The sequence below is a fragment of the Maylandia zebra genome, linkage group LG4 (genome assembly GCF_041146795.1).
Source record: "Maylandia zebra isolate NMK-2024a linkage group LG4, Mzebra_GT3a, whole genome shotgun sequence".
NCBI classification, from domain to species: domain Eukaryota; kingdom Metazoa; phylum Chordata; class Actinopteri; order Cichliformes; family Cichlidae; genus Maylandia; species Maylandia zebra.
Genome location: NC_135170.1, coordinates 35119377 through 35134819, shown reverse-complemented (window position 1 = coordinate 35134819; position 15443 = coordinate 35119377). Strand labels below are relative to the sequence as shown.

Below are 15443 nucleotides of genomic sequence, written 5' to 3'. Positions count from 1 at the left end.
TCTGCTTTCTGTCCCTGAGCTGACGTAATGCAAAAATTTCCACACAGTGGGATCAATAAAGTCTCATCTCATCTCATCTCATCTCATCTCATCTCATCTCATAACACGCTGACATAAGAAGAAGAAGAAGACATAGAATAATCCTTTAATTGTCCCACAAGGGGAAATTTGGGTGTAACAGCAGCAAAAAAGACACATATACAAAGAAACAGTACACAAGACACAGAACAGAAACATACACAAGTTTTACATATTTACATTGAGGACAATGGTTACCAAAAACAGAGTATTGTACCATTATTAAATAAAATAAAATAAAATAAAATACAGGTAAGAGGCAAACCCAGGTTGTAGAGTGAGTCAGTTGATAAAATACTGCAGTTACAGCGCTGATGTAAACATCTGTGTTTGTTGGGAGCAGTTCTGATTGTGCAGTCTGACAGCTGCAGGGAGGAAGGACCTGCAGAAACGCTCCTTCATGCATCGAGGATGCAGCAGTCTGTCACTGAAGCAGCTCTGCAGCAACATCTACATGCATGGGGTGGGAGACTCTGTCCATCAGAGATGCTATTTTGGCCAGAGTCCTTCTGTCTCCACCACCTGCACTGGGTCCAGGGTGCATCCCAGAACAGAGCTGGCGGATGCCACCACAGAGTCATAGAAGGTCTTTAAAAGCGCTCCCTGTACTCCAAATGACCTCAGCCGCCTCAGCAGGTAGAGTCTGCTCTGACCCTTCCTGTACAGAGCATCAGTGTTGTGGCTCCAGTCTAGCTTATTATTCAGGTGAATACCCAGGTGCCTATACACCTATACATGCGGGGCGATCATCGCTCAAGAGCTGGGAGTTTGCCTTGTAATCGGAAGGTTGCCGGTTCGAGCCCCAGCTTGGACAGTCTTGGTCATTGTATCCTTGGGCAAGACACTTCACCCGTTGCCTGGTGGCGCCAGTGTCCGGCAGCCTCGCCTCTGTCAGTGCGCCCCAGGGTGGCTGTGGCTACAATGTAGCTGCCATCACCAGTGTGTGAATGGGTGTGTGACTGAATGTGTAAAGTCCTTAGGGACTAGTAAAGCGCTATACAAATACAGGCCATTTACCATATACGAGTCCACTATCTCAATGTCCACTCCCTGGATGTTCACCAGTGTCAGTGTGGTGTGTCCACCAACTCCTTGGTTTTCCCGGCGTTGATCAGCAGGTGGCACGAGTCACCTGCTGATCTGGACTCTAGACTTTGTGGCACGAGTCCACAAAGTCCAGAGTCCACTGTCTGTACTCAGAGTCTATGGCAGAGTCGTCAGAGAACTTCTGTGGGTGGCAGCGTGGGGAGTTGATGGAGAAGTCTGCGGTGAAGAGGAACGGTGCCAGCACTGTTCCCCATGGGGCCCCCGGACTGCAGACCAGCGTATCAGAGACACAGCCCTGTGTCCTCACATACTGTGGGCGTCCTGTGAGGTAGTCCAGTATCCACTGGGACATGTGGTGGTCCACTCCTGATAGCTCCAGCTTGTCCCTCAGAAGTCGTGGCTGGATGGTGTTGAAAGCACTGGAGAAATCAAAGAACATGATCCTCACATTGCTTCCAGGCTTCTTCAGGTGAGCCAGAGCTCGGTGCAGGAGGTAGATGATGGCGTCCTTCACCCCGATGCCAGGCTGGTAAGCAAACTGCAGCGGATCCAATGAAGACCTCACCAGGGGGCGCAGATGGTTTAGAACCCACCTTTCCCTTAAATCGCCTATCATCATCTTGAATTCCTTCATAAACATATGGTAATGATATGTTTTGACATTCTCCAATGCAAATGTGCTGTTTATAAGATTGGGGAAACCTGCAGTCAGCGGAGACTGAAGAAGTCACCTGGATGAGTGACGAAACGTTTCTGCCACAAAACGCTACGTCCAGATGAACAGAATCAACTTTTGGAGATTTACTTTCCTGGATGATTGAGATGCATCAAGACATGTTTTGACATTATACATTAAATCTTGAGAGTTGTCTGCCCTCTGCTGGTCATTTGGGGAACTGCATACATCAGTTTACATTAAGTACAGCTGATCATAGATTTCGTAATGATATTACTAAAAAATAATTTAATCATTTAGTCATACATTTTTTCCCATTAAGTAGACATTACTGCAATATTTTAGTATTTTCAAAAGTTACTTGAATTTCTCAACATTTGAAGTCACAAGTCCTTCAAGAATTTTAGGATTAACAAAACTAATAAGATTAAATTAATTGCAGTTGCGTTCTGTGACCACTAGAGAGCAATACTTACAGTCTGTGGATTAAAATAAATACGGATTATTTGCGTTTATATATGTACATTTTCAGTTTTTCTGAATTTGTTTTAAAAGGTAAAACAAAAATTTTAAATGTAATTTTATGAGTGAGTTTTGAATCCGTTTTAAATAAAAATATTTTATTTCATAAACATATTTTGAACACACCGACTCTCTCACTGTGGTTTCCTCTTTGTTCGATATCACATGAAGTTTGTTGCTTTTTTCACTACGATCCAAAGGTTTCACAGCCTCAGTGTAGTTTTTCATTGTATGGTGTTTTCTGTGATAAATGTCTGAGAATCTGTCAACAAATATCTTGTACGTTTTATTGTATTTAGCACGGTCTGTTTTGCGATGCTTTTATTCTGAAAGGTCTGTGTATACGCAACCTCCGGTTAGCCACAGCTAGCTGTTGCCGGCTCGCACAGCATCATGATGACGGCGGCCGAGTGCGAGTGAGTTTGTTGGATGAGTGTGTGAAGTGTGACTACTAAGCTTCTCTAATGTCGTGTCCGCGTGTGTGTGACCCGCGGCTAACCCGCTCGGTGCCGCCGCGCAGTAAAATCTGACCGCAGGTCTGCTGCTGTGTCGAGCTAAAATGCTAACGCTAATTTTAGCCGGTTATGAAATGTCGCAGAGATTCAGCCGCACACACTAACTGCGCTGTTTTCTTGTCCGCAGCGTCCAGTCTGAGATCGAGGTGCTGCAGTCCATCTACCTGGACGAGCTGCAGGTGGACACGAGAGAGGACAGGTGAGCTAACAGCAGCTGGGTTAGCTTTAGTGCTGGTTGGTGTTGGACAGGTGAGACTTGTACAGGTGTTAAATGTCATCATTTGGAGGAAGTTAGTGCTCTTGGCTCTCTGAAGGTCCCAGCTCAGCCTGAGGTGTGGACTCTGGATCACTGCAGCTCCTTGTTTGGAGATTTGCTGCTCTGGGATAATCCAAAACCGAGTTTGGTCCAAGCTTTAGCTGTGGGTCAGATGGTCTCACACTCTAGAACACTTTGATGTACAGAAGAGTTTATGGTCCACTCAGTAACTGCAAGGTGTTCAAATCATCATCATCATCTTCACCCACCACGTGCTGACAGCTGGCCTGAGGTGTTTGTGGTGCACTTTGTTCTAGTCAGTCCAGACGACGTTGCTCCTGAAGTCTTGTTTCTTCCCACGCAGCTTTGCCATGTTGCTATGGCTTAGTTTCCTCTACTCCTGGAAGAGTGGATGATGTTTTGAATGTTTTCCATTTGTGAATATTCTCTAATTGCAGAATTAGAGAATTCCTTTTGAATCATTAGCCTTCATTCATTTTACTTTCGATGATCAGAGGAGACACGAAGGAGTTCCAGATGTGGCCAGCGGTTTACCACATCTGGAGTTGTGGCATTGATGATCATATTTGACACAGACTGCTACGTACCAAAGCTCCAAGAGAATCACAAGTCTGAGTAAAACGCACTTTAAAACAAATTCAGATTTTGCCTCAAATTAGTTTAAAAAGTTTTTTTTCCATAAAAGTTGGGGAAAAAATCATCTTTAAATTTAAAAAGTTTGACTTCAGGACTCTGAGAGTGTCTCTCTTTTAATGCTTCTGACTGTGTTTGGAGGAAGTGATGTCAGCTCGACAGAGTTTGGTGGGAGGTTCTGTGATCGGTGATGCAGTTTTGTTTTTGTTTCAGGGGCTGGGAGGTGAGCCTGGACCTGTACCCGTCCACAGCCGAGGACTCCGTCTCACAGTTCGTCCGGCTCACGCTGACTTTGAGCCTCGATCAGCAGGTTCGCCTTTCACCGGCTCAGCTCGCAGAAACGTTTGTTAACTCCGAGACAGAAACGCACAGAAGACCGTTAGTGGACGGTTTATTAACAGTCATGTGCTGTGAGGGATAAAAAAGCTCATTTTTACATTTTTGTTAACAAATCTCACGGTCACGGTTCATGGTCACATCACACTCTGCACTGATTGAACAGCTGACATCTTTCTGCAGTTTTCACTGAACTGAAATGAGTGTTTTCTTCTTCTGTGTTTAGTATCCCTCATCGTCTCCGGGGATCTCCATCCGGAACCCCCGCGGGCTTTCTGATGACAAACTCAACAGGTGAGGAAGTGACTCATCTCCCAGCGTCAGTCCCTTCTGCTCACAAACTCTCAGCACTGAGTGTAAAACCCTCTGATTCTTCTCTCTTAGTGTCCAAAAGTGTCTTCAGCTCGAGGCTCAGTCCTGTCTGGGTTCGCCCATGTTGTATCAGCTCATTGAGGTTGTTATACGTGCTGTTTGTTTCTCATTAGGATAAAATGTGTCATTTCGCTGGGTTTATCTTAAAGTCTTGCTCTGATCTTTCTCCTGCAGAAAGCTAAAGAAATCCTGACTGAAAGCAATATTCCTCATGGGAACTGTGTCATTTGTCTCTACGGCTTTAAGGTGAGTCGCTTCCCTCCATCAGAGTTTGGAGTTCCCTCTTTGAATGTGGCCACATTCCTGTGTTGAATGCTTCCCACGGGGCTGTTTGTACACTTGTGGTCTTAGTCACAGCTCTTTGTTGTCTAAGTCTTACCTCAGCTTGCGTTTAGAGGTCATTTCAGCTCTGACCGTGTTGCTCGTGTCTCCATGCCTGCTCTTGTTCCTCTGATTGCCGTCTCCGTACGGCTGCAGCGAGAGTTTGGTTTGGACTCTGTCGGGCTTGTTCTCGGCGGGTGTTGGATCCAGCAGCGCTGCCCTGTGTCACCTGTTCTGTGACGTTTATGGACAAACGCTTTGGTGGCCTCAGCATAGCGTCTGTGCTTTGTGCAGATGACGTGGTTCTGTGGCTTCATCAAACAAGAACCTCCACCTGTCAGAGAGAATCAGCACCTCCATGTCTGACACTATGATTCTCAGGGAAAAGGGTGGAGGACCCACTCACAGGAAATGGGTACCTGCTGCCTGTGGTGCGTGGGTGGGTGGGTGGGTGGAACTGGGCCATTAAAATTACAAGTAAATTATTTACCAGGAACATCTGTGCTGTGGGGGTTTATTTTTTTATGGCAGCTGATTAAACAGGATTACAAAACACTCAGATAACTGAGCGTGCAGGCTAGCGTCCTGGTGTTTGTGCTGAACGTGGTCAAACATGGTGGTCGAGCGGTTATACTTCAACACGGTGTCACGCTTCTCCTCGTGTCTACATCAGAGCGCTGCAGGGCGGGGCTTAAAGCACGGCGACCATCTGCTTACTCTCCACCTCGCTTGTTTGCAGCTTGGTGTCACAGAGAGAGCCATCAGCATCATCATCATCATCATCTAGTTAGCTGGCATGAATAAACGTGAACAACTTGTTTAACAGGTCAGCATCTCTGGTGCTCGCCTCTGTGAAAGTGACACAATTAGGACAAAGACTTTTGTTTTTGTCTTGAATTTGTTGTGTTGGATATTCAATCCTGACCCAGAAAGAGACGCCTGAACATTTTTTGTGACCATTTGTTCTGTAGGTGGTGCCTGACATAGTATCTACTCAGATCAGCTCGACTCGACTCATTTTTAGGGTTTTCCATTAGTACCTGTTCTCAGGTACTTTTTTAGTACCTAGTGTACCTACTTCCGAACGATCTGAGAAAATCTGAAAATGTGACATCAGCAGGTTGCATGCTGCCGATTGGCCAGTCAGGAGCATCGCTCGATGAGTCAGGAGGGCGACTCTTTCACAAAAATCAAACCCAGCAGTGAGAGAAAAGGTTCCACACGCAGTCCAGATGCTTATCACCGCCCCAACGCCCTCCATTGTTGTTGTTTGTGTCAAATACAAATGAAGTCACAGGACTTTTGGCCATGTTGCTATAACAACCCCAAGCACATTAGGTGGTACTCAGTCGTACTGGAAAACGACAGAGATGGAGTAGAGTCTAGTGGAACGAGTCATGAGTAAAGTCATTCATGCTTTGGTTGTCAGGAGGGAGAGACGTTCACCAAGACGAGCTGCTACCACTACTTCCACTCACACTGCCTCGGCCGCTACGTGAGCCACTCTGAGAGGGAGCTCCAGCAGAGGGAGAAGGAGCTGGAGGAGGACAAGACCAGAGACAGAGCGGACCACCAGGTCAGACGTCAGCAGCTGCACGGATGATTAATCACTTTGAGACTTTCTGACTCTGCCTTTGATTCTTCTGACAGGAGCTCACCGTGGTGTGCCCGGTGTGCAGAGAGCCGCTGACGTACGATGTTACTCAGCTTCTGTCGTCTCCCGCACCTCAGCTGCCCGAGGTAAAGCTCGTTCTTAATTCACCTGTTAACGGATGTTTGTCTGATTTCGCCAGTAAACGTTACCGGGCTTCGTGTTTCTCCTGTCAGCTCGACGAGGCAGCGATCGGTTCAGACTTCCAGCAGAAGTGGCGTGAACTCCAGAAGCTCTTGGAAAGTCAGAGGTCTAGAGGAGGGATCATTGACCCCGAAGTGGAGTCCAACCGCTTTCTCATCCACATCAACGAGGTAAGAATGTGTGTGAGGCACTCGGTCCCTGTCTGCAGTGGTTTGCGGGGACGTTTACGAGTGTAAACGGGGGTAATGGCGAAGGATGCGTTGTGACCCTGACCGCACATGCCTGAGTTCAGAGAAGATCAGAGTAATCCTTGTGAACAAAACACTCAGTTTCACACAGTTTTTTTCTACTCTTGGCTCTGTGTGATGTCATCCAGAGGGGATTTACTTTATATGGTCATGTCAGGCAGAGAGAGAGAAAGGAGCAGCCAATCAGAAGAGTTGCTTTAGAGAAAGAGGAACAAACACCACTTGGTAACCGGAAACAAGCAGAACACGTTGACTTTAATGTGTTAAACGATGTTTTGAATGTATTCAATGTATAATTTTTTTTTGACATTCGTAGGCTCCACCTGCTGCTGAAAATGGAAATCTGGATGCCGATGAGCCTCCAGGCCCTCCAATCTCCTCAGCCTCTAACGTTCCTGCTGAAACTGGTGACAAAGCAGACCAGTCTGTTCCCGGGCTTTCCCACTGTAAAGGTGTTCTGGGACAGAGGCATCAGCACCAGGTGAGGGGGCAGAGAAGAGGAGGAAGGTCCAGACCCCATTACGAGAGAGTCGCCCCCATCGCAGAGGACCTGGACAAACTCTCTCTGTCTTCAGACTGTACTGAGAAGCCAGCTAAAGCTCAGGGTAATCGTGGCCAACAGGTGCAAGGAAACCCAGAACTATGTCCCTCAAAGACGGACGGGGGTGTCAAGGCAATGGAACAAGAGGCGCAGGTGCCCACATGTCAGTCGGGTTTGGAAACAGAGTTCCCAAAAGATGCTGCAGACTCTGCAGGCAGTCGAGGCCATCGTGGACGGAGAAGAGGCCACTACAGACCTGCCCCACACTCCGGGGCTGCTGGACCTGCACGGCACCACTGGGACGATCGTGGCTCCAGGAGCAGAGGAGGAGCCAATAACCTGTGCGGCAGAGGAGGCGGTCCCCGTCGTGGTCACGGCAGGGGCTTCCAGCAGAAGGTGGTGGAGAGGGGAAGAGAGGAGGTGCTATGACAAAGGGCGACAGGAGGGCCAATGAACAAACTTACATGTGCCTCCATTGTCAGTGTGCATAGATCAAAGTCCTGCAGCAGAAAAGACGTTCACTGTAGTGTCCCATCCTCCTGTCCATCGCCATCACCCTGCGCTTTGGTACGCACTTTCACGCACGCTATCGGGTCCAGATGGTTGTTGCTTTATGTTGTGGCACTATATAAATTAAAAGAAGTACAAATCCAAATTTCTCTGGATGGCAGCTTTGGTGTTTTTCTCTTAGTACAGTAAATAACTTGTATGTGGACCCTCTGTGATATACTGATATTGCATTAAAGTGCTGCAACCAGGTACCGGAGAGAAAACTGACGGTAGAGAGGCTGAGTGTCTGTGTTAGTATGCCTGCTGCACCAAACAGGAAGTCTGCCTTTGATAACCATTAACTGGATGTCTGTTGTCAGACCTAAAGTTCTGAAAAGCCTCAGTGAGAGCTGATGGGTTCCTGGATTGAGATATGATTTCAGACTTTCAGACCTGATAGGAAACACCTCTCGATCGAACATCTTTCTCAGATTGTCGCATTAGACTGACACATACAGCAGTGTGTTATCTGCATCAAAGCAAACAAATGTAGAATGACTGGCTTAAAAAGCGTAGTGGCAGGTAGACAAGCACGTGTCAAATCCAGAGGGTAACAGTGGGCAAACGAAGAGTTTTAAGAAGCATAAGAAGATAGTTTGACTTTGCCTTTAAAATATGCAGCAAAACTTTGATCCACCTTAAACTACCAACAGTGCAGCAATACTGGAAAACTCAAACTCTTTCTGAAACTCTGGCACACGACTGTTACACTTTAGGTGAACTCCAGCTTGACATCTTGCTGTGATGTGTTTGTCTCCATGGCCTGGCAGTTGAGGGGATGATTTTCACTCAGCTTTTTTTACTCTGCTCAGCAAACAGGGAACAAACGTAAGAATAAAAAGATCTGTGAACAGATCTGCAGTCACTGAGCAGGACTTATCAACATAAACTTCACTGTTAATGTCAGTTTGATAAACATATGGTACTATAATTTAAAACTGCATGCACAACACGATCACTAGGTACCATTTCATTTATTACATTTAAAGTATTTATTTACCTCAAATCAAAAACTGATGTGAAGTGTAAAAAAACCCCCAAAGAAAACCCAATAATAGTAATAAGCTACTCTTCCATTGTACTGACAGACTTTGACCTGGGGGAGTTATGAACCATCTTTTTTAGTGTATTCCTGAGCTTTTGCTTAAATCAAGTCTCAACAAGTGAATATTCATTAGAAAATTATAATTAATTATATATATATATATATATATATATATATATATATATATATATATATATATATATACATACCGTTAAGCAGTGAGGCGAAATCGCCAACGTCACAGCGCTAAGGATCATGGGAGATGCAGTTACTTTACCGTGAAAGAGGCGGATCGTAACCTGCGCCATCTTGGCACTTTGTCCTGTTAAGCCCCTCTTTAAACTACGCAGACGTGTGTGGCTGTTTTTAAACCTCGGAGGTTATGACTGGCGGGAGCGAATTTCACAAGAGCTACGCTAATAACAAGGACTCGGAGCCCACGATGGACGTGGACATGGATTCGAGTCATATGGAAGGCGAGCGGGGTGAGCTGGACGGCAGCATCCCGGCTGCGTGTTCCTCCAACGGCAGTGGCGGGGAGGAGGATGAAGCGGAGGCCCTCGGCCGCTCCAGGGAGGCCGGGAGTTCGAGTAGTCAGCACATTCCGGATAGAGGAGGGGTGCTCGGTGGCAGGGAGCAGGAGGTGTCGGTGGCAATCGGAGAGACGTATTTATGTCAAAGAGCCGATAAGACATGGCGTGAGTAAAGACCATGTTCTGCTTTTCCCTTCTCAATTTCGTTGGCATGCTAGCTGTCTTATTATTTTGGATATGGACTCAGTGCTTTTGTTTTGGTGAAAAACTGCCATCAAACAGTTAAAAATCTAAATGACTCGCATAAAGTCCCAAACGGCTTTGGTCCAAAAACTTAATTCAGCGATCGCTTACTAACTGAAGATTTTTAGGGCTTTCTAGAAAATTCTCTATGGATCTTTAAACAGTGACACTTTAAACAACAAACGGCCCACATCTAAAAGTTAGCACTGAAACGTAATAAACACACTAAGGTGTTTAGTTATGTTTGCCGAATTAAATGACGTCTCGATACACATAAGGTGAGATTTTAACAGCCAAATCTATACAAAGTTTATGGTTAATTAAGGCAAGCCCGCATTTAAGTCCCAGAAATCTGAAGGGAGTTCGGCAGGAAGTTGCTTGTACTGCCGTGAGTCGCACCAGCTGATGGTTGTTGCTCCTTTCACAGACACAGCAGAGGTTATTCAGTCCAGACTGAACGAACAGGAGGGCAGAGAAGAGTTTTATGTCCACTATGTGGGGTGTAAGTACAAAAATACTTTCATATTTTTAAATTCTGATTTATACTGCATGTTTCTTCTGTTTAATTCATGCTAAACGTTCATATCCAGCTGCTGTATCTACATCTAATTTTCTCTGGGATTCGTGCAGTCAACAGGCGGCTGGACGAATGGGTGGGTAAGTCTCGCCTGGCACTTACCAAGACAGTGAAGGACGCGGTTAGGAAGAGCACAGAGATCGGTGGCGTTGGAGATCTGGGTGACCAGCCTGAGAGGAAGATCACCCGCAACCAGAAGCGCAAGCACGATGAGATCAACCATGTGCAGAAGGTATAGAGTGTGTGTAATAACACCAGGAGCGTTGCATAACTTACAGTTTTCTAATGAAGCTTTTCTTTGCAGACATACGCAGAGATGGACCCAACGACAGCTGCACTGGAGAAGGAGCACGAGGCGGTGTGTAGTCACAACCACTTTTCTTCCACGTTTTTTCACTATTTCCAGTATTTGGTCAATAAGCTAACTGTTTCCCTCACTTTCAGATCACCAAAGTGAAGTATGTGGATAAGATCCAGATAGGAAACTTTGAGATCGATGCCTGGTACTTCTCACCATTTCCTGAGGATTATGGGAAGCAACCCAAGCTGTGGATCTGCGAGTACTGCCTCAAATACATGAAGTACGAGAAGACGTTCAGACATCACCTGGTCAGTCACCTCAGTTCAGGACGTTTGTGTCTCATAGAGTCATACCTGCTTTTTTGTTTGAGTCAGTGAATGATGGCTTTATGTGTGAGACAGAAGACTGTTAAAGGATTGTTATCCAGCCTGATGAGATTCTTATTAAAACGTTGTGCTGTCATGATTCTGTCAGCCTTCGTTTTACTCAGAAAAAATGTCAGTCATTCACAAATCTGATAAATGTGTGCTGTGTGCTGCAGCCTGGTGTAGGGCTGTTCGATATAACCATATATATTGGATGACGATATAAAAACGTCTGTCGTTTCATTTTACGCTATCGTTTGTTTCGTGGTGTCGCAAAATAAACTGTTTACGGCAATATTTGTTCATGGTTTTGATCACTGTAGTGGCTATATTAATTTCTTAAAGTTCTCTCGTCCTCTTAATGTTTAATATAACCACACTATGGACGGACAAGGGCCTGTTTTTATGCGTTGTCGTTAGCAACAATGAAGGTGACAGCATCGCGTGTCCGCTTGTTTATGTTCCACATAAACCTTTCACAATAAAGCTCAAGATCCTGTTCAGACTTTTCAAAATAAACTGAATCACGTGAAAGAGCAGATCATTTACAGATGAGAAGCAAAAAAGTAGACTAAAAAATAGACCTTAGACTCAAACGTTAGAACAGGCTTCTCCCCGCAGCACGCCGTGTAATAAATACAAAGAAAACGGCGCCGTTACAACTTATGTCTAAAAATGTATCGTTTCATGCATCGGTTAAAACTTCCCGCAAGTCGAGCTGCCCGAGATTCACAGACTTTACAGAAAATGTTACATTTTTGTGATTTATATCGTTATCGGACGATAGATGTCTGATATCGGGATATGAGATTCTGGTCGTATCGCACAGCCCTACCTGGTGCCACAAAATAAGTAAAGTCATCCCCGCTCAGCAAAGCGAGAGGGGTGTGATGGTGCTTCTCCACAAAAACCAAAAAAGCTTTGAAGTGATGCATCTTTGACTTTAGCGATCTGCTGTTAACAAACCAAAGCTGGGTGCTTCTCCGTATCCCAGCACGTATCTTTGTGTTCGGGTACATTAGATGTTAATTACTTGTGGATCTGTCCGGGTGTAATCCATGTTTTTCGTGACAGCAGCGTCCCGTCACTTCACCTGCACGGCAGCTGTCAGTAACGCCGTAGAGCCGCTGAGCACACAAAACTCACCACCATGAAACCACTAAATCACTACCACTCACACTCACCGTCACCTGCTGCTGCACTGAGACAGAGGTCGCGTTTAAAAGCGCTGCTTTAAATCCACACTTTTCCACCTCAGCTTTAATGTCTTGGATTGAAACAGTTAACCCTGAGGTTAATCGCTAAGCCTCAAATCTGTTCTTTTGCTCAGAGCTTCGTGTTTTACTGGAATCTTTGAGGTTTAGAGCTCAACATGCACAACAACAAAAGACATGTTAAGAAGGAATACGTCAGAATCCTTCAATGGAAGAAATACGACACTCTGATGTTTCCGTCTTTGTTACCTGCCTCATTCATGCATCCACAGCTTGTGTTTGCTGCAGTTCAGCATGTTTAGATCTAATATTTTAATGCTGTTCTACATAAACTGTCCTTATTAAATAAAAGTGTCAGACTTTGCTGTTTATCGAACCCACCAGTGTGAAAGTCTCTCGTGAAAGCTGCAGTTCAGGCGTAAAACAAATGAATATGTAATTTTATTCGTATGCATGTTTGTCCTCAAATTCAAATTTTATTTGTCACGTACACAGTCATACACAGTACGATATGTAGTGAAATGCTTGGACAACTGCTCGTGACCTAAAGAAAACAAAAAAGGAAAAGGCTATGAATAAGATAGGAAATAAATATGAAAAATTAAAAAGGGTAAATTTAACTAGGAAGGAAGAAAATATAAATTAAGGTTAAAAATGAAATAACTGTACAACACAAATTAGAATGAAGGGTAAATTTAACTGGGAAGAATAAGATAAAATATATAAATTAAAGTTGAAAATAAAATAACTGTACAACAAAATACACAATATAGAACTATATAAGAATGTATGAAGAAATATAAATAAATATATACACAATAACAGCAGCTGTACAAGTATTAACCGGAAATTTTTAGTTTCACTCGTTAAATCAAACTGCAGTGTTTATTTGACCTTTGACCTTTTCCTCCTCAGTCACACTGTCAGTGGAGGCAGCCTCCAGGCAAAGAGATTTACAGGAGGAGCAACATATCTGTGTACGAGGTGGACGGGAGAGACCACAAGGTGAGCCCGGCTGAACACCGAGCTGCTAACGTGGGTTTGTGTTCCTGCTGCTGACTGTCGCTCTCTGTCTGCAGATCTACTGTCAGAATCTGTGTCTACTAGCCAAATTATTTCTCGACCACAAGACGCTTTATTTTGATGTGGAGCCCTTCATCTTCTACATCCTCACTGAGGTCAACAAACAGGGAGCGCACATCGTCGGCTACTTCTCCAAAGTAAGTCCTCAGCGCGCGGCTCAAAGGTCGTTTCCTCGTATTCATTTCAGACTGATCGTCACGACTTCTGTGGTTTTATTTTTCAGGAGAAAGAGTCTCCAGACGGGAATAACGTGGCCTGTATTCTCACGCTGCCGCCTTACCAGCGCAGAGGCTACGGGAAGTTCCTGATAGCTTTCAGTAAGTGACAGTGAATGAATGATGAGGGAGCGTCCTGGAATACCAGAGCCTGGAGTTTGTAATCAGAGCTTTTTAAAGATGTTTGCAGAAAAAATTTTCAGGCGAAACAGGATTTCAAATGTTAAGTTGGGAGTTTCAGATGGACTCGAGATGACACAAATAAGTTGTTTCACATTTATAATAAAACCGAAAGGAAGTCAGTAAATCTGCAACTCCTGACCTCCACCAAAGAGCTGATGTGATTGGTTCAGCTTTCACATGGATGGATGAATGAATGAATGTACATCAGACTGAGAAAAGATAAATTAGGAGTCACTGTTTCAATCTCACAATGGTATCACAAGCTGATCCAGGTGTCCTCCAGCCTGGTAACTTTCCAAGCTGTTTGTTTGGCATATCTGAATTTCTATAAAATATCAGATTTGAGTTAAATTATCAGATTTTTGTCTCCTGTAGAGATATGCTTTGTGGATTGAGGCCCCAAGAGATCAAACACACTCCAACTTAAGAAAACACGAGCAAATAGAAAAACCCTGCAAAAGCACACAAAACACAACAGATGTTGAGTAAAATACAGTGGAGATGGGAATAGTGCAGCAGATGGATGGATGGCAGGGGTGTAGTCATGACACCAACAGAGCGAGTGACTGAAGGAGAGACGCTCGCTGGCAGCAGCTCTGATATCGCCCGTTTCTGCTGCAGGCTATGAGCTGTCTAAGCTGGAGAACACAGTGGGGTCTCCGGAGAAGCCGCTCTCTGATCTGGGGAAGCTTAGCTACCGAAGTTACTGGTCCTGGGTCCTGCTGGAGATCCTGAGGGACTTCAGAGGAACGCTGTCCATCAAAGACCTCAGGTAGACACGCAGACACGTGCAAAGCTGGACGATTCGGCTTTGCTTTTCCACTTGTTTTGTAGACGCTGTGAAGGTTAAGAACCAAAACGATTGTTTGGCAGCTCAGAGATGCACTCAGTGTGAAAGCTCTGCTGTTTTCAATTTTACAGCAGACAAACTTTTATAAGTTTACGTGTTGATGTGAAACTTGGTACTCGACGAGTTTCTGATCAGAACTTTTAAAAACAAAACCTGGAATTAAAAAACAAACTCTCTGATTTTAACCTTCGTGTCCGTCTGCGTCTCCCAGCCAGATGACCAGCATCACACAGAGTGACATCATCAGCACGCTGCAGTCGCTCAACATGGTGAAGTACTGGAAAGGTCAGCACGTCATCTGTGTGACGCCCAAACTGGTGGAGGAGCACCTGAAGAGCGCCCAGTACAAGAAACCACCAATCACAGGTACCTGCACAGATGTTCCAAAAATCTTCTCATCTTATTACAAACATGGCGTCAGGCTCTCAGATCTCGAGGATTCTCGTGTCGGGTTTTTACCCCGCAGCTGATTTGCTAACGTCAGGTGTGATTGTGTCTCGCTCTCAGTGGACACGATGTGTTTAAAGTGGGCGCCTCCAAAAAACAAACAGGCCAAGCTGTCCAAGAAGTGAGGAACGGAGCCGCCGACGTGTGATCACCCACCGGGCGCTCGTGTCACTACTGTACATAATTTTTAGTCTCTCCTGTCTGTATTTTTTAAAATAAATCTCTAAAATAAAGCTTCGTCTCCTGATCTGATTCCTACATACGTTAAACATCACTGAGGAAACGAAATATTTGCTGCAAGGATGAAATATTCCTTTAATTAGGAACAGAAGATGTTTACGATCGAATAAAAACCTTGGTGTTCTTTTTCAGTCACTTTCTCGCTCATCAGGAAACTAAACGGTGATCACACTTCACTCTGGTTTCTAATGTTTCATGTAGTCTCTTTACTTTCTGTTTAAACAATACTTGAGGTTT

The 15443-nt window shown here is 44.9% G+C and overlaps 2 protein-coding genes across 2 annotated transcripts; both read left to right on the top strand.

The window, feature by feature from the left end:
• The first annotated feature begins 2656 nt into the window (after window positions 1–2656).
• On the top strand, window positions 2657–8016 carry rnf25 (ring finger protein 25). The gene is made up of 10 exons (XM_004556421.3): window positions 2657–2739; window positions 2966–3037; window positions 3962–4058; window positions 4311–4378; window positions 4469–4538; window positions 4631–4702; window positions 6207–6353; window positions 6428–6517; window positions 6605–6742; window positions 7137–8016. The coding sequence occupies exons 1-10, from the start codon at window positions 2717–2719 to the stop codon at window positions 7788–7790; spliced, it is 1431 nt and encodes a 476-aa protein (XP_004556478.2). The 5' UTR covers window positions 2657–2716; the 3' UTR covers window positions 7791–8016.
• Window positions 8017–9218: 1202 nt separating this feature from the next.
• kat8 (K(lysine) acetyltransferase 8) lies at window positions 9219–15199 on the top strand. The gene is made up of 11 exons (XM_024802268.2): window positions 9219–9653; window positions 10159–10233; window positions 10362–10540; window positions 10613–10666; window positions 10753–10917; window positions 13104–13193; window positions 13268–13408; window positions 13495–13588; window positions 14291–14441; window positions 14731–14885; window positions 15027–15199. Exons 1-11 carry the CDS (start codon window positions 9338–9340, stop codon window positions 15089–15091), a joined length of 1485 nt encoding a protein of 494 aa, XP_024658036.1. The 5' UTR covers window positions 9219–9337; the 3' UTR covers window positions 15092–15199.
• Window positions 15200–15443: the final 244 nt, after the last annotated feature.

Excerpts from the sequence above, each read along its gene's own strand:
- rnf25 (XM_004556421.3), top strand. The coding sequence starts at position 2,717 with ATGATGACGGCGGCCGAGTGCGA. Across the intron at positions 2,740-2,965 it reads ATGACGGCGGCCGAGTGCGA|CGTCCAGTCTGAGATCGAGG; the intron begins GTGAGTTTGTTG and ends TCTTGTCCGCAG. Across the intron at positions 3,038-3,961 it reads GTGGACACGAGAGAGGACAG|GGGCTGGGAGGTGAGCCTGG; the intron begins GTGAGCTAACAG and ends TTTTTGTTTCAG.
- kat8 (XM_024802268.2), top strand. The coding sequence starts at position 9,338 with ATGACTGGCGGGAGCGAATTTCACAAGAGCTACGCTAATAACAAGGAC. Across the intron at positions 10,918-13,103 it reads AGACGTTCAGACATCACCTG|TCACACTGTCAGTGGAGGCA; the intron begins GTCAGTCACCTC and ends TTTCCTCCTCAG. Across the intron at positions 13,409-13,494 it reads TCGTCGGCTACTTCTCCAAA|GAGAAAGAGTCTCCAGACGG; the intron begins GTAAGTCCTCAG and ends TTTATTTTTCAG.